Genomic DNA, 20,801 nt, shown 5'->3' with positions numbered 1-20,801 from the left:
CTGCGCGCCTCTCCCCTCGGGCTCCCGCACCAGCGCCCGACCCGTGGTTTTGGGAAGACACTTGGTCCGACTCAGCCTTGCGCCTTTGCTTCCCCGGTGGGTTCCGTCCACCACGCCTCACTGTCACGGATGCAGTGACGGCACCAGACCTTCAGCCCTTTCTCCCTGGATCTCCACGCTGAGCCTCCGTGTCGTTCAGGCTCTGGAGTTACAGGCCCTCGGACTAAAACAATGGGACCTTTTCTTCACTCCTCACTCAAGGATTTGTTCTAGCTTTTGCGTTCTTTGTCTCAGCTGGTAATGTCGCCGTCATACCTCAGGATCCCAAACACAGAAAACTTGTTGTCAACCCAGGCTCCTCTGTCTCAAAAACAGACGCTTCTAGTAAGGCTCTGAAATCTGCCCGTCCTATATAAGAAGTGTCTTTCAAATGCAGCCTCTTCTTTCCTTGAAAAGACTCATGACATGGGAAATGGACACCTAGAGAAGAAAGCCCTCCTTGCTTCCCAGGGAACGGTCAAGTACATGACCAGTCCAGAGGTCAGGGAAGGACTCCTTACATTCGCTTTAAGGCAATTACCTACCATGATTCTGAAGTTCCACAGAACGAAAATGTCCAAGATACACCAATAGGAGAACACGCCTTTATAACTTGCTTAAAAAACAAGAATATTTCATTAATTAAGACCAACTTTGACATTTTCTGTACACACCTCACACAAACTGACAAGAGCTCTTTCATCAATTGATCTTATTGCATTCATGTCCATGTCTTGAATAATCTGAAAAATGCTAATTCCATTCTGAAGTCTTGTAATAATTTGTCCTCAGAATTTTAATGTGAACTAACATAATTTGGAGATGCTACTTCGAAGAAATGTCCACATTAATTCCCAAGAGTTCCAGAAGTTGTGATTATTTGCTAATGAGATAAATTAGTCCAGATTATCCTGATGATATTTTTTCAGTGACTAAAATATCTCCAACTATGCATTTCATTTTTTTTACTTTCTTCAACTTGTTTTGAGATTGATCAGCAACTCTTTCCTATAAAATATTGCAAAACTGAAGTGGTTTCTGATGCGTTTTATTATTTTTTTAATTAGGGCTTTCAAAAAATTCAATAAAGGGATACCTTGTATTTTTAATTACACTTTTCCACTATGGAACATTAAAAATTGTCTTTAATTATAAAAATAAAGCGTTCATATGCTTTTAAAAGTACGTATGATTATCTCTCGTTTCTTGGTGCTTTTATCATCCTGTAAACACACATTCAGCCGCTGGTTTCCGTCGCTCTCGCTGCTGCTGTCTCTCCATCACTTGTCGTGTCTGACTCTTTGCCACCACGGTCTGTAGCCTTCCAGCCTCCTCTGCCCAGAACTGTTGCTTTCGGCAATGCCAGCTTGATAATCGCTTTATGTTTAATGAGGTTTATATTGTGATATAACAATTACTTGTAATTTATAACCTTTGATACATCATTTACACTTTACCTACAAGCGACAGGTAACTAATCAGAAACTGGGAAGAATGATGCTGAGTGCAGAGAAGAAGCCAGCTCCAAGAACAGGGCCTGGCCACAGCCCCCAGGGACTAGACAATGTTGCCAGTCCCCAGGCGGGGGCTCACACCTGGATTATACGCTCCCCGAGTGCCCAGAGAGGGGCAGGCCGTCACTGCGCATCCACCCTCGCAGGGACTCGGGCGTCACAGGTCCTTTATTCTCACGTTGGCCGAGTTTAGGAACGCAGTTCAGGTGCCATGAAGCTGAAGCTGAAGCCTAGCTCCCTGCTACACAGTCAGGATCCAAGTGAGAACTCTGGGTGTTTCCAGGGCAACTAACTCATCTCCATGTTTCTTTTTTTTTCCAATTAAAATGGAGACACAATGGTAACTAATTTGCCTGCCATCTATGCCCTATACCACCCTGAACGCACCTGATCTCATCTGATCTTGGAAGAATTCCCTTCTAATGCAGGAGACAGAAGAGACGCAGGTTTGATCCCTGAGTCAGGAAGATCCCCTGGAGAAGGAAATGGCAATCCACTCCAGGATTCTTGCCTGAAGAATCCCATGGACAGAGGAGCCTGGCAGGCTACAGTCCATGAGGTTACAAAAGAGTCAGACACGACTAAGCAGAGGCACAAAATGAGTAAATATATCTTTTCTGATGGGAGAGTTTAAAAGGACTAAACCCATCATTGCCGTTGCCCCTAAGAGCAGTGGAATATTGCTGCCCTGACACCCTCAGTCATGGGTGACGGACACAGAACAGAAGCTTCACCCTTGCTGCCTACACTCCAGCTCACAGGCACTAGCGGTCCTTGTAGGCATGTGCCTTAGCCCCGTGGCTTGTCATTTTTGACCAAAGCAGAGAAGAGTGCTTTGGGGTCTGGTTTTTATAGATTCCTCCTTCTAGAGAAGTTTTTCTTCCCTGAGTCTTCGGCAGGAGTCGGGGGAGGTCAGAAAGTGGGGGAACTGGGTCTCCCTTGTGGAGGCAGCTGTCCTTGTGGGTGCTTTGCAGACCCAACATGCTGACGGCTAACAGGTGGCCCTAATGTCTTGTCAGTGTGGGTGCCCCATCCCAGGGAGCTTTGGTCTCCAGGCACCCACGTAAGGAGACTGGGGCGTCCCCCTGCATACAGCTCCTATGTGTCAAGAGGAGCTGATCATGTTTCATGATAGAGGTTTGATCATTGAAGACCTTCATATCTCTCTGTCATCTATCATCTGTCTATCTATCTGTAAATATCTATCTGTCCATCCATCCCTCTATTTTTATCATCCATCTGTCTGTTTATCTATGTCTATCATCTATTTATCTACCTATCCCATCTGTCTATCCATCTATGTTGTTTTCAGTCGCTCAGTCATGTCCAACTCTGCGACCCCATGAACTGCAGCACACCAGGCTTCCCTGTCTTTCACCATCTCCCAGAGTTTGCTCAAACTCATGTCCACTAAGTCAGTGATGCCATCCAACAATCTCATCCTCTGTCGTCCCCTTCTCCTCCTGCCTTCAATCTTTCCCAGCATCAGGGTCTTTTCCAATGAATCAGTTCTTTGCATCAGGTGGACAAAGTATTGGAGCTTCAGCTTCAGCATCAGTCTTTCCAAGGAATATCAGGACTGATTTCCTTTAGGATAGACTGGTTTGATCTCCTTATAGTCCAAGGGACTCTCAAGAGTCTTCAGCATGACAATTTAAAAGCATCAATTCTATCTATTCGTCTACTTAATTTTTCACATCCCTTCATTCATACCACATTTTAAAAATCTACTTCTCTCATATCTATCAGCTGAATACCACTGTCAGCCAGTGAGGAACCCCAGTGTGGCAACCATGATTAGCCATGGACTTGTAACGACCCTAAAAAAATTATCTTATCTGGTGAAATTAATTTTGCTTTATCCTGGCATCTCCAGATCAGCCCAACTCTAGGCAGTTCCACAGAAGAACCCTGAAGATGACTAAGGGTTTCTGAGCAGAAATTAGGCAATGAGATTAGACTATTTAGTCTGGAAATAAAGGTTATGAGCCTGCTGCGTATCTTGAACATGATGCAACCTCATATCTCGGTTTCCGTGGAAGACAGACAGACGGAGGAAATGAGCTTGTGCGCCGGTCTGCTGAGGAGCAGGGTAATAACCGTCCAGAGCGGAGGTCAGGGAGAAACAGCAGAGCCCAGAGAAAGTTCTGGGCTCCCCCTGCCTCATTTTTCGGTTTTTATTTCTTTTCACCGGCTAGTTCTAAAATTATTAAATTTGTCCGAGCTCACGTTGTATATTTTCCAGGCACAAACTAACGTGTTTGTGTGTACACGCTACTGCCAATGGCAGACACAGCAGGGCTGAGTCCTGTAGACGGCTGGGCAGGAGGCTGGCCCTCCACCACCGTCTCCAGTGGCTTCACAGACCCGCGTCTGCAGAGCCGTCGCATCACGAGAAGTCTCAGGCGTTCACCGCGTGTGCGTCCTCCCGGAGCTCACCAGAGCGCCGCCAGCCCACCCGCCAGTGTTTCCATCTGGCCCAGAACGTGTGCCTGCATCATGGCACACGTGCACGAACGTGTCCACGCTCTGCGGCAACGGAGAGGGCTGGGATGGGGAGGGAGGCGGGAAGGAGGTCCAGGAGGGAGGGGGCGTGTGTGTTCCGATGGGCAATTCATGCTGCTTCGAGGCAAAGGCCATCTCAATGTGAGAAAGGAATTATACTTTAATCAAAAATAAAAATAAAGGCATAAAAGAAAGTCCGTTCCTAGGAAGGGAGTCACTGGATAAAAGACGATTTTACTTTTAATCCCTTTTGTTTTGAACACACAGTCACGTCTCCAGGTTGCTATTTAAGTAAACCGGGGGTGTTCACACTTGACTGTTCGTCTCCACCAGGTGAAGCGCTCGTCACACGTGGATGTCGGCTCTCAGCTCCTCGGAGTTGCTGGGCTGGAAGGTCTGGGCTGGGGCCCTGCGGTCTGAGTCTGTAACAAGCTCCCCAGGGCTGCTCTTGCTGCTGCTCTGGGGCCTGAACTCTGCGAACCACTGAATTAAGCCATTTGCTTGCTTCCGAGAGAACAGAGTTGGTGTCCTCTCCACTCTGAATGTGCTGGGTGGGACCATAACTTGCCTCTCCGACGTCCCTGCCTGTTCCTGCCAAGGTGAGTGGGCAGACAGGCCCCTCTGGAAGAGCGGGCCAGCCCACCGCCCACTGCAGTCCACCCGGAGCTCTTGCATCCCAAGACGGCCCCCACAGCTGTCCCTGCTCAGAGGGTGCCCCCAATGCCACACGGCTCCCCGGGCACTTAGCACATCTTAGGGCATGTTCCCGCCCATCTTTTTCATGATGTCCAAGATGGAACACACCAACCTCTGTCACCAGAAGTCTTCCCTCCCGTGCACTTGGTTTCCGTTAGGACCACCTTGCCCCACAAGACGGCTGGAAGACTCCACACGGTGCCCTGTCTCAGGGCTGGCCGAGCTTGCGGCCACAATGAGATTAGACTCCACAGCATGCGCTGTTTGCACCTCTTAGATGCTGCGTGTTTAACTCCAGGACGGGAGCCGAGGGATGATTCGAGTCCTGTTTGTGAGTCCCGGCATCCAACAGGGTCCACTTCGCCCAGTGACGAGGCTCCATCCTGGGGACCGCAGGGCGTCTCCAAGAGGCCCCCCTGACTCTGAGGACCGTCTCTAAATTACAGGGCTCAGAGAGGCTGGGCTGGATTGCTGACCACACTTTTGGAGGATAAAATGCTGGGTGCCCTGAGGTAAGGAGCTGCCGTGGGACCTGGTTCTTGGGTCAGCTTCTGGAGATGGGCAGCTGGCCCCCGGGGAAGCCCAGCGGCCACCCTCCCCCACTGCCCTCAGGGTCCTTAACCCCTCCTGGAGTAAGGCCAGGCCTCCGAGGGTCTCTGAGAGATTGCAGCTGAGCTGGAACCCCCTCCCAACACAATCGTGTGGCGGTGAGTAGTTCCACCCGGGAATGTGTGGGGGTCGCAGGCACGGGGATCCCAGCAGCCAGTGTGTTTGTGTGTGTGTGCGCGCTGTGTATGTTTGTGAGGGTGCGCGTGCATGCGCGCGCGTGCGTGTGTGCGCGTGCGCCGGATGGCCGGGGGCGCGCGTGCGTGTGTGGGCGTGCATGTGTGCGCGTGCGCTGGATGGCCGGGGGCCGGGCAGCAGGGCCTGGCGGGGCCTCTGCAGAGCCGCCCTCCTGGGACAGGGCGTGTTTGCGGGGAGCGGGGGGCTGCTTGACGCGGGCTGTGCTGCCCCCTCGTGCCCGTCCGGCAGAATAACGGCCTCCTGGGAGCATCTCGGTCGGACCTGGCGAACTGTCGGCTGGCTCTGGTCCTGGACTCCGACAGGAAGAACGCACTGCGGCAGGCGGGGGTCAGTGGGAGCCGACAGCCTTAGTGCACCCTAGCCCCTCTGTGAGCGAGTCCCTGGTGGATCCCGGGGGTCAGGAGGGCCCTGCTGGGTCCAGCATCGGAGGGCAAGGCCCACGTTCCTGCCGCCTTCCCTGTGGGCGTCCCCGCTGACCCTCCCTGGAGACCAGGTCCCTACAGAAACATTCCTCATCATCAAGAATTGAGCAACTTCTCTGAATGCCTGAAACTTCCTTGTGTTGTTTTGGCTGGAGCTGCCGTGTGACTTCCTCACGCCCCACAGATACACATGGAAATTACTGGAGCCTTTTATGGGAATAAGGAGACTCACCAAGTGCCTGCCCCCAGGCCTGGGTGCCCTCGGGTCCCGGGGCTCTGCTTGCCCGGGAGACAAGTTCCCCAACCTCAGGAGTCACTAGTCCACTTTCTGCTTTGCTTCAATTCCAAGAAAATTGCACTGCATTATTTTTAAATAGAATGAGTTCTGAAAGCATACTTTTCCCCGCATCCTCAGAGAGTGCTTACAACATCATTTGATGGCTTATTACTATTATTCTCTGTTTAAAACAGTTTGTTCAAGATTTTTTTTTTCTTATCTGCTACAGGACAGGTTTTAGGAAGTCATTAATGGTGTTCAGGGTTATACCTCCAGATGCTGTGACCTGAACACATAGCAAGACTTGGTACTTCCCTGTCAATCCAGGGGTTAAGACTCCGCATGCTTCCAACACAGGGGCATGGGTTTGATTTCTGGTCAGGGAACTCAGATTCCATATTTCTCAGGGCAGAAATAAATAAATAAAAGATCATCATAAGGGTAACACATGTAAATCCATGACTGATTCATGTTAATGTATGGCAAAAACCACTACAATATTGTAAAGTAATTAGCCTCCAACTAATAAAAATAAATGGGGAAAAAAAAGATCATCATAGATCACTTAAATATATATGTCCTCATGCTCCACAAATATATATATATATATATATTTATTTAGCAGTACTGTGCACAGATATGGGCTTCCCAGGTGGCTCAGTAGTAAAGAATCTGCCTGCCAATGCAGGGGACATAGGTTCAATCCCTGGGTCAAGAAGATGCCTTGGAGAAGGGAATGGCAACCCACTTCTGGAGAATCCCATGGACAGAGGAGCCTGGCGGGCTACAGTCCACAGGGTTGCACATAGTCAGACAGGACTGAGCGACTAACACTTTAGCTTTAAAACGAGTGTGATGCATCCATGTAGCCGAGTGTGCAGCTTACGGAAGACGGGAGAGGTTCTCTGTGTAGGAAGGCTTGCAGACCACCACCCTGGAGTCAACGGTAATAAACTAGTTAATGAAAGAAGCCACGTTCAGAAGTGTGCACACCGTGACGGCGCTCCTCTTAAAAGAGGGAAAAATTAAAGTCTAGTTTTTATTTTCTCTGTGTTTTCAGAAACACTGGAAGTGTGTGAGCGAGTAGTGATAGAGTTTTCCTGGGGTGGTGGGAGGGGGCGCTAGGAGGAAGGGAGAGGTTTCTCAGAGCTTCTCCTTTTATATATTTTTAAACCAGGCGAATATGGTACTCAAAACTGTATTAAATGGTTTTCTTTAAAATACAGGTTTAACACATTTGTCTGGACTTCAGCTGGAGAGTTCCAGGTGTGGTGTGGACCCCCCTGAACCGTGTGACCTCTGTAAAGATGGGGTGCTCTGTAGCTAAGTGGGGTTCGCACCTGCTCCTTCCCTGGTGATCACGTGAGTAAGCACCACGTCCAAGGCATGCGGGTGCTGTCCCAGGCCAGGGGCTGGGCAGTCTGTGTTACGTCAGTTCCCCTGAGGCTAAATCAGATTAAATTAGATGCCCATTTCACAGGGGAGCATACTGAGGCCAGGGAAAGGTGCCCCAAGCTCACACTGAGTAAAGACAGAGCTGGTGTTCAGACCCAACTCCACGTCACTCCAAGGTCTGGTCTTCAGGCTGCCGAGGTGCCCCCCTCCCCCATCCCCGGGCAATCCCCAGAGAGGGCGGCCTCGGGGAGAAGTGGGGGAGGGAGGCCTAGACTCGGTCAGCCCCCCGGCACGTCCGAGATGACATTCCAGGTCATCTTTGTGAAAAGCAGCGAGTTGCATCCCAGAACAGCCATCTCTTCGCGGCATGCAGCCGCCAGACTGGGCTCCGTGGAAACTGCTGGGTGTCCCCAAGCATTTGGGGATGGACCACAGTCTGCCGGGCAGGGGAGCGTGTTCAGTAACCCACGTGGGAAAGGGCCAGGGCTGCCAGCACCGAACAACCCCGACGGGGGCTGCAAGCCAAGAACTCGATTCTTCTGGGGTCCAGAAGTCTCAAATCAGGGTGTCAGCAGGGCGGCTCTGGGCGGGAGGCATCTGACCGCTTCCAGCCTCCGGTGGTCGTGGTGTCCCCACTTATAGACGCGTCTCCCCCCCTCCACCTCCGGCCCCGTGGCACTCTCCCTGTGGGACTCCATCCTCGCGTGGCGTCTCTCCTTTCTTCCTAAGGATCCTGGTCATATTCGACGGGAGCCGAGCCACTCCTGCAGGACCTCATCTTATCTCACTAGACCTGTGACAACCCTATTCCAAATAAGGTCACAGTCACAGGTAACCAGGGCGTGAACACACCTTTTGGGGGAGCACTACTCAAGCCGTAAGAATAGAGCATCATCGGAGGGCTGGAAGTTCTGTGCAGCTGGTTTAGACAAGGGTCTGTGCAACAGTCATTAAGTCACAGCTTTACTAACCTAAGTTTCAAGAACATGTAAATGCGGTGAGGCCTTGGACAAGAAGCCTTTCATCATGCCCTTCGCAGGCAAGGATTCAAATGTTGCCCACAGAAGTTGAAAAGAAATTGAAAACAGGTTTGAATCCAGTGAGCAGGGCAAAGCAGAAACTCAGGGAACAGTCGGTCAGGAGAGAGCCCTGGGCCCCTGCCGGGGTGGGAAGAGGTCACGCGTCCCCCCAGGCCGCCGAGACTCCCGGGAGACTGCGTTTTCCGAGAAACTGAAGGCCAGGGGTGACCTGGGCTGGTCACAGGACTCTGCAGGGAGGCTGGCCTTGGACGCCCACCCTGGCGCAGCCCACGGTCACACGGTTGGGCCTGTGAGGGGAAAAAAGGCTTCAGTAGAAACTGCAAGAGCTTTTCTGGGAAAGAGTCTGTAAATGCAGGCGACAGAGAGCCCGGTGTTGGATGCCTTCTTGGGAGCCTTTGGCTGGCGGAGGCCCCAGGACTCTGGCTGGTTCTGGCAGGAGGTGGGAAGGCCTTTCTTGGAGATAGCTGACGTTGCTTGCTAGTTAGAATCTCAGACAAAAGGCTTCTGGGTTTTTTGATTTTTTTTTTTTTTTTTAATGTAATCCACTATTTTTTTTTTTAATGTGGGCCTTTTTTTTTTTTAAGTCACTGAATTTATTACAATATTGCTTCTGTTTCATGTTTTTGGTGTTTTGGCCACAAGGAATGTGGGATATGAGCTCCCGACCAGAGATCAAACCCATGCCTGCACTGGAGTGCAAAGTCTTAACCACTGGACCACCAGGAGAAGTCTTAACCGCTGGACCACCAGGCAAAGCCTTAACCGCTAGGTCGCCAGGGAAGCCCCCAAGGTCTGCTGTTAAAGGCTGACAGTGCCTCTTCAGCTTGACCAGCTCCAACTTGACAAGAAGTTGCTGGTGGGCCCCAAGCATGCCCAGCTGAGCCAGGGGACCCCGCCACCCCATCTGCACCCCCTCCCCAGGCAGATGGTCTCACAAGGGCAGCACACGGGAGCAGGGCAGCCAGGAGGGACGCCGAAGCAGAGAAAGAAGGAAAGGGTTCTCCCGGCGCCCACAGTGGAAGCTGGGAGCTCTCTGCTGCGGGCAGAACTTGTATCAAAGACGAGGTTCGTTGCTGGTGTCGTCAGGCTAAGCCTCAACCGGGCCTTCGTGAACCGTTCCCGACTGTCTGCCCAAGACAGCGCTTTCCTTCATGAGTTCCGAGAAACAGACTCACTGAAACTGTCTCGAAACACAAGTCCTCTGCCAGCTTTCTTTCCGTGGTGTCTGCAGTTCAAACCCTGTGCATGCTCCCCAGGCCTCAGAGTCAGGCTTGAAAGGATGGAAACCCACGTGCACACAGGCGGTATATGTTTGCTCAGAGAGGTGGCCGCGGCGTGGGGGCCTTCCAGGGGGTGACACCCACTCCAGGGCCTCAAGGAGAGCCCGCGGCGGACAGAAGTCGCTCGGGGTCCATCTCCGGGAACCTGGGAAGGCATCCTGCTCCCTGCCTTTCCACGGAGCAGGTTCCGCCTCTAGGAATCCAGGAAAACGCCTGCTGTTGCCGCTGCGGAGGCTGAATGTGTGGAGAACGGGAATCTGACCGGCCTCGCCCGCCGGCTCCCGGGATCAGCGCGGGCCCCCTGCCTGGTCCAGGAGCCGAGCTCATCCGCTTACAGCTTTCACAATAGCCGGGCCAGTGCCCCAGACGATGCTGTCAATTTGCTTTTAAGACCCCACTTCAAAGCGGGAGATCCGATGGGATGACTGAAAGGCAGAGCAATGGGGGGAGAGACGACTAACATTAATAAGGCACCACCACCCGCAGGACGCCACAGCGACGCTCCCAGGGCCCTTTCTGAAAGAAAGGCTCAAGAAGATGCAAGGGCTGTGTGTGTATGTTGCTGCTGCTGTTGTTATTTTCAGCAGCTTGAAGGAGGAAACTGCCCTGGATTTCTCACCTTCTCTGGGGAGCACTTGAACTTGAAGCCGGCACCCAAGCTCTGCACCAGGCCCCCCATCCTAACACCCCTCCCCGGAGAGCTGAACCCACATTTTGCCGTCCTGACCTCCTCCGTACAGAACAGGCTCGCCAAGGACCCCTTTCTGTGCACAAAGGTTCTGTCTGTCAGTCCATGCTGCGGAAGAAAAGGATTCTAAAAATCTCAGCGGTTTCTATGAACTGCTTCTCACACTCACAGGCCCAGGGGGGCCTGAGAGTTTCTGCTCTGTCGTGGGTCAGCCGGCCGGATTCAGTCTGCTCCACGTGGTCAGCACCCCTGACGGGCGGCTCCCTGAGTCACCTCTCCGCCTGGCGAAGGTCAGGAGGGCAGGGAGCAGGGCAGCTGGGGCCCCCTGAGTCCTCCATGCAGAGCGGGACCAATCCCGCCACCAGGAGGTGCACCCACTGAAGTGGAGGTCCTGCGTGGTCCCCGTGAAGCGTCCAGTCCAGGGAGGAAGGGAGTTCTCGGGGGCAGGGATGGACTCAGCCTCATGACAGAGGAAACATGGGGGAGGGCCCCCCGGTAACTACAGGGACTTGACCTCCTGAAGGGACGTCCCAGGTGCGACTAGCAGTAAGGAATCTGCCTGCGATGCAGGAGCCCCGGGATCGATCTCTGGGTCGGGAAGATCCCCCGGAGGAGGCCATGGCAACTCACTCCAGTATTCTTGCCTGGAGAATCCCATGGACAGAGGAGCCTGGTGGGCTACAGTCCATGGGGTCACAGAGAGTCGGACAGGACTGAAGTGACTGAGCACGCGCGCGTTTTCCTGTTAGGGTTGCGGGGTTGATCTTTAACACCGTGTCAGGTAAGGATGTTACAGCCAGTAAGGAAAAAGACCACCAGCTGTTTCTGTGCCCACATCATACCCTCTGCTGAGCAGCCTTGCAACCCCTGCGGGGGCCTTTTGTTGTGGACTTGAATCTGTGACTTCCTCCGGGCCGTCTCACCAGGGACTGTCCGGCTGCTATTACAGAAGACTGCCACGCCTGCACTGTGGGGCGTGGCTGTGAGCGGCAGGATGCCCTCTGCCACCTGCCTGGGAGCCTCTCTCCACCTTGTGAAAATCCACGCAGACGTGCTCAGCCATGACTGAGTCTTTGTGACCCCACGGACTAACCGCTTGCTCCTGCATCCACGGGGATTCTCCAGGCAAGAATGCTGGTTGGGTGGCCATTTCCTCCTCCAGGGGATCTTCCCGACCCAGGGATCGAACCCATCTCTCCGCCTCTCTGGCTGCAGAAACTCCTCACAATTCTTTATTTGTGAGAGAGCTGGTTGGTAAATACATACCATCTGCCTGAATTGGCTAGCAAGGCCTGCTTCAAAACATTCTGCAGAATTTTCCCATTTGCATCAGAGAAATAAATCACCGTGGGAAACACGTCTGCTCTAAGCTAGCAGGGACCATCCAGGACAGGGATGATAAAACACAGAACTGAACTTCAGAAGTCACCGACTCCGCTGAAAGCTGCAAGTCTAAAAAAGGCCTTTCCTGATCTCAGCCGAGTGACTCAGTTTCACTGTGACTCAGCTCGGCTCGCGGCCCCCCGGGGAGGGGGCGGGGGGGTGGGCAGCAGCAGATGTGCTGCCGTGGGGTGCAGAGCCCCCAGAGGAGGCGCAGCTATTTCTGGCGGGTAAATGAGGACAGGGCGCGCGTGCGGGCGTGAGCTCAGGAAGTACAGCCTGGGCGTTAATGAGAGGAAACACCCCCCACGCGGAGGCTGCCAGTGATTCAGAGCCCAGAAGCGGCCCCCTCCCTGCCGTGCCTGCGGCCTGGCGGGCCCACAGGTGACCCAGACCCAGAGGAGCCCCCCCGCCGCCGGCAGGAGCTGGTCGCCCCGCAGGGAGCCAGGTCTCCCCCGCTCCCCGCCAGCTCCAAAGTGGGCTAGGAAATGGTTTCCCTGGCCCAAGGCTGCCTTTTCAACTTGCGGAACAAATGCTAAGCTTTAAACAAGCCCTACATGCAAGGTTGCTACGGTCGGGTCCCACCCTTTGTGACCCCATGGACCGTTGCCCGCCTGACTCCTCTGTCCATGGGATTCTCCAGGCAAGAATACTGGAGTGGGCTGCCATGCCCTCCTCCAGGGGCTCTTCCCGATCAAGGGATGGAACCCCCATCTCTCATGTCTCCTGCATTGGCCTGCAGGTTCTTTACCACTAGCGCCACCTGGGAAGCCTCCAGTTACAAGCAAACGTGAGATGCCCTGAGTACCAAGGAGACTTCGGCCTTGAGACGGGTGGCCCAGAGGCTTTGGGTCAGGGCGGGCCGCTTGAGTGGCCGCCCCGCTCCGTCCCGTCTCACCAGGCCGAGTGTGGAGGGGCAAAGACACCCTGGAGGGCGAGGCACCATGGCGACCCCAGAGGAAACCAGGTAATCTGGACTCAGCATCACTTCACACCTATTCTGACGAACACGGAGGCTCCACTGGACCAGTGGGCCGTGTCTGCATCTCAGAGCCGGGAGACGCCTGCGCAGCCCGCAGGAAGAGAACGCTCTCTCAAGACAGGAAAACTCATTTTCAGAAAAAACAGGCTGGTGAAACATTTCTCTCCATGTCCTAAAGGGAAGAGTCTCAGATCTCTGGCATGAAGGATGATGGCATGGTGGATGGTGGGGTGTGGTTTGGAAGCAGAAGAGTGGATTACAGAGCTTGACAATCACTGCAAACCGGGTGTCCTGCCGCCCCTAATGATCCAGTATTTCCTGTGTGTGCATCTTACCTTGTCAGGAGATGTGGGTCATACCACAGCCCCTCCCGGGGGTTCAGGAGAGCATCTGAAGAAACAAGAGCAGGTTTCACAAACGCTTGAGGATCACCTTCTCAGGGTGCGTCATTGCCTCCTAATGAACCAACAAGGAGACTGAGGAATCAGACAGATACAGCTAAGATGGTGGAAAGGAGAAAGCGCTACCTACGGCACTGCCTGAAAACACCTTAAGTCTGGAAGGTTGACGAGGATGAGAAGACTGGAGCCTGACTGTCACACATCCCAGGTACTCAAAAGGGACCCCGGGAACACCTTTTAATACCGCAGAGCAATCACCTCAGATCTAATCAAACTAAACGCTTTGTCTGCATCGTGTGACTTGAGCTCGGGAAAGTGCTCGTGCAAGTCAAAAGGAGGCCAGAGAGATATATCCTCAGGAGGACCTAGAACAAGGAGTGACAGGAAGATGTGGAGAGTGAGGAAAGGACCCTCGCACTCCTCCCAGGAGGGTCTGTGCGCTGACAGCGCCCCCGCCTCGCCTGCAGCCTGGATGGGAGATGAACGTGGACCCACAGCTCAGACTGCACGCTTCTCACTTCATCTCATCCCTCACAGAAACATCTTCAAGGCAACTCTCAGGATCCTCAATTGTAACCCAACCCTCAACGCGACTCCCACCTATTGTAAGACTATGGTTTCCAGATCTATAACCTCAATTCACACACTTGACAAGTGACAGGTTCCTTCCACAGTGAAGTTTTTTTAACAGAAAATTTCCTAAGGGCTTCATATTATTCACTTTCATTTATCCTGTACCTAACCTGGGATCTGATAAACAGGAGGCACACAGTATATGAATGAGGAAGTGGGTGATGGAAGGGTGAATGGGTGGATGGAGAGAAGGATGGATGGATGAATGGATGGGAGGATGGGTGGATGGATGGGTCGGTGGATGGATGGGTGGGTGGATGGAAGGATTGGTGGGTGGATGGGTGGATGGGGGATGGCTGCCTAGATGGACAGATGGGAGAGAAGGGGGGAGGGATTAAGGAGAAGACCATACTTTTTTTCCTTTGTAGTAATTTCTGTAAATGACACCCAGTCCTTGACTCATTTGGAAGAACTACAAAATAAATATGATCTAAGGTGTGCAAAGCTTACAAATTTATTAGTGGCTTGTGCAGTAAGCCTTCCTTTGAGGTTTTTGTGGCAAAACTAGCAACAAATTAATAAAAGCTTAATTTTTATACAAATAGTTTTATTACAAATTTGAATTTTTAAGAAATACACATTTAAAGGAATTACACAGAAGGCCTTAGTAGTCTTAAAAACGTTTTGGAGACTTGGAGTGAAATGTCATTTCAGGCAGAGTGGTCCAATCCTGCTCCCCTGCAATCCAAGTCTGAACACAGCTCACGAGAACCCAAGGAAGCGCCTGAATGTGCCTACAGGTGACGACTCTGACATTCTGCTTGGACAGAGCTGCTTCTCACACCAGGCCGCAGAACGCGGGTGCTCTTAAGATGAAGGCCTTTCAAGGTTGTTGCTTTTGAAGTCAAGTCATTCAGTTTGTGATTAGTGTTTAAAACCCTGAAGATATTTCATACAGAAGAAAAACAAGAAGCTCAAAGGACATGTCTCCCTGTAACAGACACCACGTCCGGGAACCTGGGTTTGGCTTTGGCAATACACAACTTTTGGTTTCGAGGTGAACAATGAAAACTGGTGTTTCACATTCAATACCCTAGCGCTTTAAAAATCTCTGTTAAAGGACAACACAGGCTTTTAAAGGAAGAAACTATGAAAGCTTTATTTTAACAGTGGAAATGAAACTACAGCTTGACCTGCCTAATTGCTGACATCTATATAAATTACTAAAATATATATATATTTCCTTTCTGCCTACTTTGGGGACCACCTTGATTCCACAGGAAATCCGTGATTTCTGCAAGAGCACCTGCGCAGTACCACGCGGAGCAGAGAGACCGACCTTTTCTTTGGAGGGAGGGGGCGGCCGGAAGAAGGGCCGCGGGCCCGCCCCTCCGCCGGAAGGGCGCGGCCGGCGGCTCCGCGCGGCTGGGACAGGCCGCGGGGACCTGCGTTCTGAGGCCGCGCGACAGCGACCCCGGCAGACCACGCACCTGGGGGTGGAACGGCTCTGTCGGGACGCGGGGAGGCCCCGGCCGCCCCGGGATGGAAGGCCCCGCCCCCCTAGCACCCTTTGGTTCCTGGTGGGTCTCGCGTCACACAGGAGCGCACGGACTCAGGACAGACATGCTCTTTATTGCATCGGGACGCCCCGGGGGCTCCTCCACAGGCAGCTCGGTGGACGTGGCCGCCCTCCAGCAGCAGAGGCCAGCGAAGCAGGGGTGTTAGTCTGGCAGGTCCCCGTCGGGCACCTTACGGGTTCGTATGGGCAGTGAGGTACACGGGCTATATTTCTAGAGCTCGTTGCGGTTAGGAGGGGGGGGAGGGGGGGTAGCACCATGTTGTGACGCAGCTGCGGGCCGGCTCGGCTATGTCCTCCGCATGCATACTTGGCAGCGGCTGATGTGCGTGCGCAGCTCCCCGGCCTTCAGCGTGGACGGCGTGGGCTTCCTGAAACGCAGCACAGAGGCCGGTCGCCGCACGGGCCTCCCAGCCGCCGGAGACCCCCGGGGACCCGCCCCCGCCCTGCCTGTGGGCACATCCCGCGGCCCCGGCAACGCCTGCGAGTCACCACCTGCATCCCGTTCCCAGGGCGTGAGAACATGCCTAGAGCCACCCAGGTCGGTCTGAGCCCCAAGTCTCAGCCACTGCCCACCACAGACCCCCACCCCTCCTCGCCCCCACTCCACCACCTCCTCAAATGCCAGCATCAAACTTCTGCTCTCTCAACTCGATTATAAACACCCCCAGACTAAGAAGATACTCTTCTCTGGGACACTTCACACACACACATCTGAAGGGCGTGTCTGACTCTTTGCAACCCCATGGACTGTACAGTCCATGGGATTCTCCAGGCCAGGATACTGGAGTGGGTAGCCTTTCCCTTCTCCAGGGGATCTTCCCAACCCAGGGATCGAGCCCAGCTCTCCCACATTGCAGGCGGATTCTTTACTGTCTGAATCACCAGGAAAGCCTGTATAATGAGAGTACCTTGTCCGAAAATTGAGATGGTTTATATTAGCAAAGTTGGTGAAAATCCTAGTGCCCCCAAATTATTTAAATGCATGGGACCTCACCTAGTCTTGTTTAAGAAGACATTTGAATTAATTGTACCACGCTGCTGGTTTGGGGGAAAAAAAAAACCCATTGTTACCTATTTACCTATAATGGGCAGCCCCAGGAACTGGTGCTAAAATGGTCAAGTCAGAGTTGACGACAAGTTCCCAGCGGCCTAGAAAGTGTCCTGTGAGCTACGAGAAAGGCCCCTGGCTCTTTTCTGATGCTTGGAAACTTACAAATAGTGAAGATGCTGCTTCACCCTTATGATCTAAGCTAGAAAGAGGCAGGGTCACAGCAGAGGTCTGCAGAATGCTCTCCAAAAAGGTAAAGACAGAAGCGCTTATTTCCAAGGCTGAGACGTCCTTATTTGGGGGAAAGAACAGTAAGTAATTGTTCAGACCCCTCGGCATCCCGCAGCAGCTCCAGCAGGTACTAAGAACAGCATAGACGCCTCTTTATGTCCAGGAGAGACTGGGCCCCGCTCCAGGCTAACTTAGAGGTCAGCAGCCACTCGATACCATCGTTTTAAAGGGGAAATTTTGTTAGAGGAAAAGAAAGACAAGTCCCTCCCTATCTATTTTGGCTGCGATTTGTGCTGAAATTAATTTTCCTCCGTGCAGGCCTAAAAAACAGTTACTGGCGACTCACAACACATACGTCCAGTTCAGCCTTATAGACACCGTGAAAACCAAGGCTATTCTCTCTCTCTCTGCTGATCAAACGTATCACGTCTAAAACGATTTGAGCTGTTTTAATGATGCTGCCGTGGATTCACTTTGGAAAACAACCTTTCGTCTTTCATGCTTCTTCAGCAATGAAGGAATGAAGCCTGTCACCTGAGCTCCACCTTTGAAAACGGTCTCGGTTATTCACCCGCATAGAACAGACTCATAGACTCATTCTTCCACGTGGAAGGAGGACTGTCCCTGAGGACTGCTGCAGAACCATCTCTGGGACTCTGCACGGGTCACGGGTGTGGATCATGGCTGACTGAAAAGAAAAGTCGCCGAGGGGAAGGGGCCTGAGCCACTTACTTGAACATCTCGCTCCGCTCTATCGTAGCGAGCCAAAAGCTGTAAGCGTTGGCATAGTAATTGCAAGTTCCGCGGCCGTGGCACTCGATGAAGGGGGCGCTTCTGAACTCCTCCAGACACGAGCCAGGGGAGGCGAGGGCCTGGCCAGAGCCTTCAGCCCCGGCGCTGGTGTGCTGCGGGGAAAGGGGACCGTGAGTCAGCGGGGATCGGGGTGCCCCCCCCTACAGAGCCGCCCCTTCTGCCTCCTGCGGTCACACACGGGCACCCACACCTCCCCGTGGCCAGGCCCCTGGGGACGCTTCGCAGGGCGTCCCAGTAGTGAGGGCGGGAGCCAGAGAGGAGAGGTGGGGAGGTGATGGGCGTGGCTCTGGGGCAAACACGGAGCTGCTCCAAACACTCACCATCACAAAGGAGTAGCCGATCCAGAGCGAGGACCAGCCGGTGGGGCACTGGGGAATCTGGATGGTCTGGCTGTGCACGGCCATCACCATGGCCGGAGCCTCACACACCGCGCACCTGCAAGGAACCAGAGCCAAGACCCTCAGTCGGTGGAAGGGGCCCCGCCTGCTCACCCCTCCCCGGCACCTGCTCTCCAGCCCTGCCCCCAGCCTCGCGGGTCCAGTGACATCTTATCAAACGGAGCAGGTGCCCCTGCCTGGACTCTGAGGCCCAGGGCCTCTCACTGCTTTGATAGAGTTGCCTCGGTGTTGAAATATTAAACTCCCAGCCACACTCAAGACTTGTCATCTCTCCACCTGCTCTGCTATAAGGGGAAGGCAACCCGGAGCCAGGTTGTAAGAGGGCCCGTCTCCTGGGGGAGCTGGGGCCGCAGGAGACGTCTGTGTCTTCTCTGCATACTGCAGCATCCTCCAGCGTTTCAGCGATGAGCACTGACCTCAGCAAACACAAGGAATGCTCAAGAAAAAGGAGACGGTGCAGTTCAGAGGCCAGTGCTTCTGGAACATGGCGATCTGTTTTAAGCCCTGAATCATCTTCAATGTAAGAACATTTGCTGAATTACAGTAACTGAGAAAAACAATGAACCCAGGGCCAGCGGTCCACATGTGCCTCCTTCCAGAGACCATCCAGACCTACAGCCAACAGATCAGTGAGGAGACCTGCCCGGGGCTGGACCCAGAATATTCTGACTGGCTCCTGCTGTACTAAGGGACCCTCTGATGGTGGGATCACGGTTTGTTAAAGAAATAAATGAACAATAGCAGTAACTACATTCAAGTCACAAATGAACACGGGGCTAACAATGCTGATAGATGACTACAAATGATGCTAATAACACACCTAGCTATGCTGGAACATTTGCACAAAAATAGATGAGAAGTGGGAACAGGCCTGAATGAGTCACTCGGTTTTCCCGGACGTGTGAGTCTGCGTGTGTGTTGTGCTACTTCGATTTTATTCACACAAATGCAGATGAATTAAAGGGCTCAATTAAACAACAGTTACTGAAATTGGCCTTTCACATCTGCCGCCATCTGCCCGCCAGGCCCAGGAGCAGACACACAGCACAGGGGAAGGTGACTCATGTCAGCCTCTGCTGCGCTGGCGGAGTCACGCTGCTGCAGAAATGCGGTCTCGACCCCGTGAGATGGGTGTTATGGGACAGAGAATCGCAGGTTTAACGAGCCGCGTCGTCCCCTGAAATTCATACAGTCTCATTCTCCGTATTATTCATGAGAATCTGAGACCACAGCTAGTGCGTGCATAAGGCAGAATTTGAGCTCAGTTCTTGCTCTCAGACCAGTGGTCTGTCCTCTAGAGCAATTAAACAATCCACAGTTTTTGATGCCTCACATCTGCAGAAAGTCAGAAAGTACTTGGAAAATTGAGGCAGGATGACAGCAGAAAACTTGCTACTCTTTCTGCTGGAGAGGAAAGATTTTGTGTTGTTAATTCTACAATTAAGCTTTAGGATGTCCCCAAAGGAAAGGCCTTGGAAAGAACTTGTGAGTTTTGAGAGGTCGTCAGAAACCGCCAGGTTAAAGTGACATGGGCGCTGGGTGCCCTGGAGGAACAGGTGGCGTGATCACAAGAGGGGAGGCAGATACATGCGCTTTAGAGCGGTGACGTGAAGGCTGTGACTTCTGAGGTCTCTTCAGGCCCAGAGCCTGTGGGTCAGCTAACAGGGAGCTGTGAACACCCTGATACGGGCGGCACTGGGGCATTTAAACAACTGGTGACAGGCCCACAGGGAAGAGCAAGTCCCAGACCCAGTCGACTCCTGGACCAGTTTCCGGGATGTCCTAACCCATCCCAGAGCCCCCGCGTCCCAGCCAAATCAAGGTCAGTGTCAAGTTTGCCAAGACGGTAAATAGGAAACAAAAAAGAATCACAATCTACCTGTTGTCCACGGAAAGCTAAACAGAAACACAAAGGTGGTTAGTTCTCGTTCTCGTGAACCTGACACAGTTCTGAGCAAAAAACATCTCGACTCAGAACAGCCCACAGGCACCCCCGACATGCAGAAGGACTCTGCATTTGGCGAGGGGCCTCTCGGGAAGCTCCCGTTTTAAGGTCCAGGAGGTGAGTTTTCTTATGGCTCAAAAGAAAGCGGTTGGATGTAAGGCCTTCAAAAACCTGACTCTTCTCATAGGCATCACCCAGCCTTTCTGCTCCGGGTCCATAGGGTAGGTTCTTTTTAAGAAGACTGATCTGGACCAGCCTTCCATGTGATGGAACCACAGACCCTATAACTGGCTGGCCCCCTCGAAGCCCGCAGTGACCATCTGGGGACCAGGCGGTCACCACGCACCCAGCCCCCACTTCCGGCTGCAGACACCCCTCAGCCAGCACTGTTATATCTTTCCTCCTGTTCAGAAGCTGCTATTTCCCTAAAAGAAACACAGAAAAGCTTATGTTCTTTCTCCTTCTCACTCTGCTAAGGCAAACTTGTCCCGCCTTGTCATTCTTTTTATCCTCCATTATCTGCTCGTGTAGAAGACTAGCTTCTCAGTGAAACAAATTCATACATTTGCCTCTGTTCTATTACTTCTGAGTGCAGCTAAGGAAGCAACTTTTTAATTAGAAGGAAAGAAGCAAAGATAAGACAACTGTGTACTTTTCGGTCATAATAATTCCAGTTTCCCATTTTATTTCCTACCAGGCAGATTCTGGGGGACTTGAAAACATACCCCAGACATTAATCAGTGTGGAAGGCACTTAATTTGGGAAGTCACTCAAACATATGCATTCTCAGT

The 20,801-nt window shown here is 52.7% G+C and overlaps 1 protein-coding gene and 1 long non-coding RNA gene across 4 annotated transcripts in view; one reads left to right on the top strand and one right to left on the bottom strand.

Annotated features, from left to right (window-relative positions):
• Positions 1 to 15,608: 15,608 nt before the first annotated feature.
• Positions 15,609 to 20,801, bottom strand: part of COL4A1 (collagen type IV alpha 1 chain) — a 132,390-nt gene continuing 127,197 nt past the window's right edge. The window contains exons 50-52 of one of the 2 annotated variants that reach the window (XM_070471414.1): positions 17,988 to 18,102; positions 17,587 to 17,759; positions 15,609 to 15,943 (exon numbers count right to left, since the gene is read on the bottom strand). In XM_070471414.1, coding sequence (XP_070327515.1) covers positions 15,862 to 15,943; positions 17,587 to 17,759; positions 17,988 to 18,102 — 370 coding nt within the window. In that variant the 3' untranslated portion in view covers positions 15,609 to 15,861. Of the gene's footprint in view, positions 15,944 to 17,586; positions 17,760 to 17,987; positions 18,103 to 19,110; positions 19,962 to 20,801 lie in introns of those variants that run through there. The other variant, XM_070471415.1, reaches the window with a different exon arrangement.
• On the top strand, positions 15,662 to 19,045 carry LOC139036310 (uncharacterized). Of its 2 annotated transcripts, none has more exons than XR_011489037.1 (2): positions 15,662 to 15,751; positions 17,173 to 19,045. It is a non-coding gene; the product is annotated as an uncharacterized lncRNA (long non-coding RNA). The 2 variants fall into 2 exon arrangements; XR_011489038.1 differs by lacking the exon at positions 15,662 to 15,751 and adding an exon at positions 16,003 to 16,113.

This window comes from Odocoileus virginianus, chromosome 8, assembly GCF_023699985.2.
Source record: "Odocoileus virginianus isolate 20LAN1187 ecotype Illinois chromosome 8, Ovbor_1.2, whole genome shotgun sequence".
NCBI lineage: Eukaryota > Metazoa > Chordata > Mammalia > Artiodactyla > Cervidae > Odocoileus > Odocoileus virginianus.
This window is presented reverse-complemented; position numbering and strand designations above follow the sequence as displayed.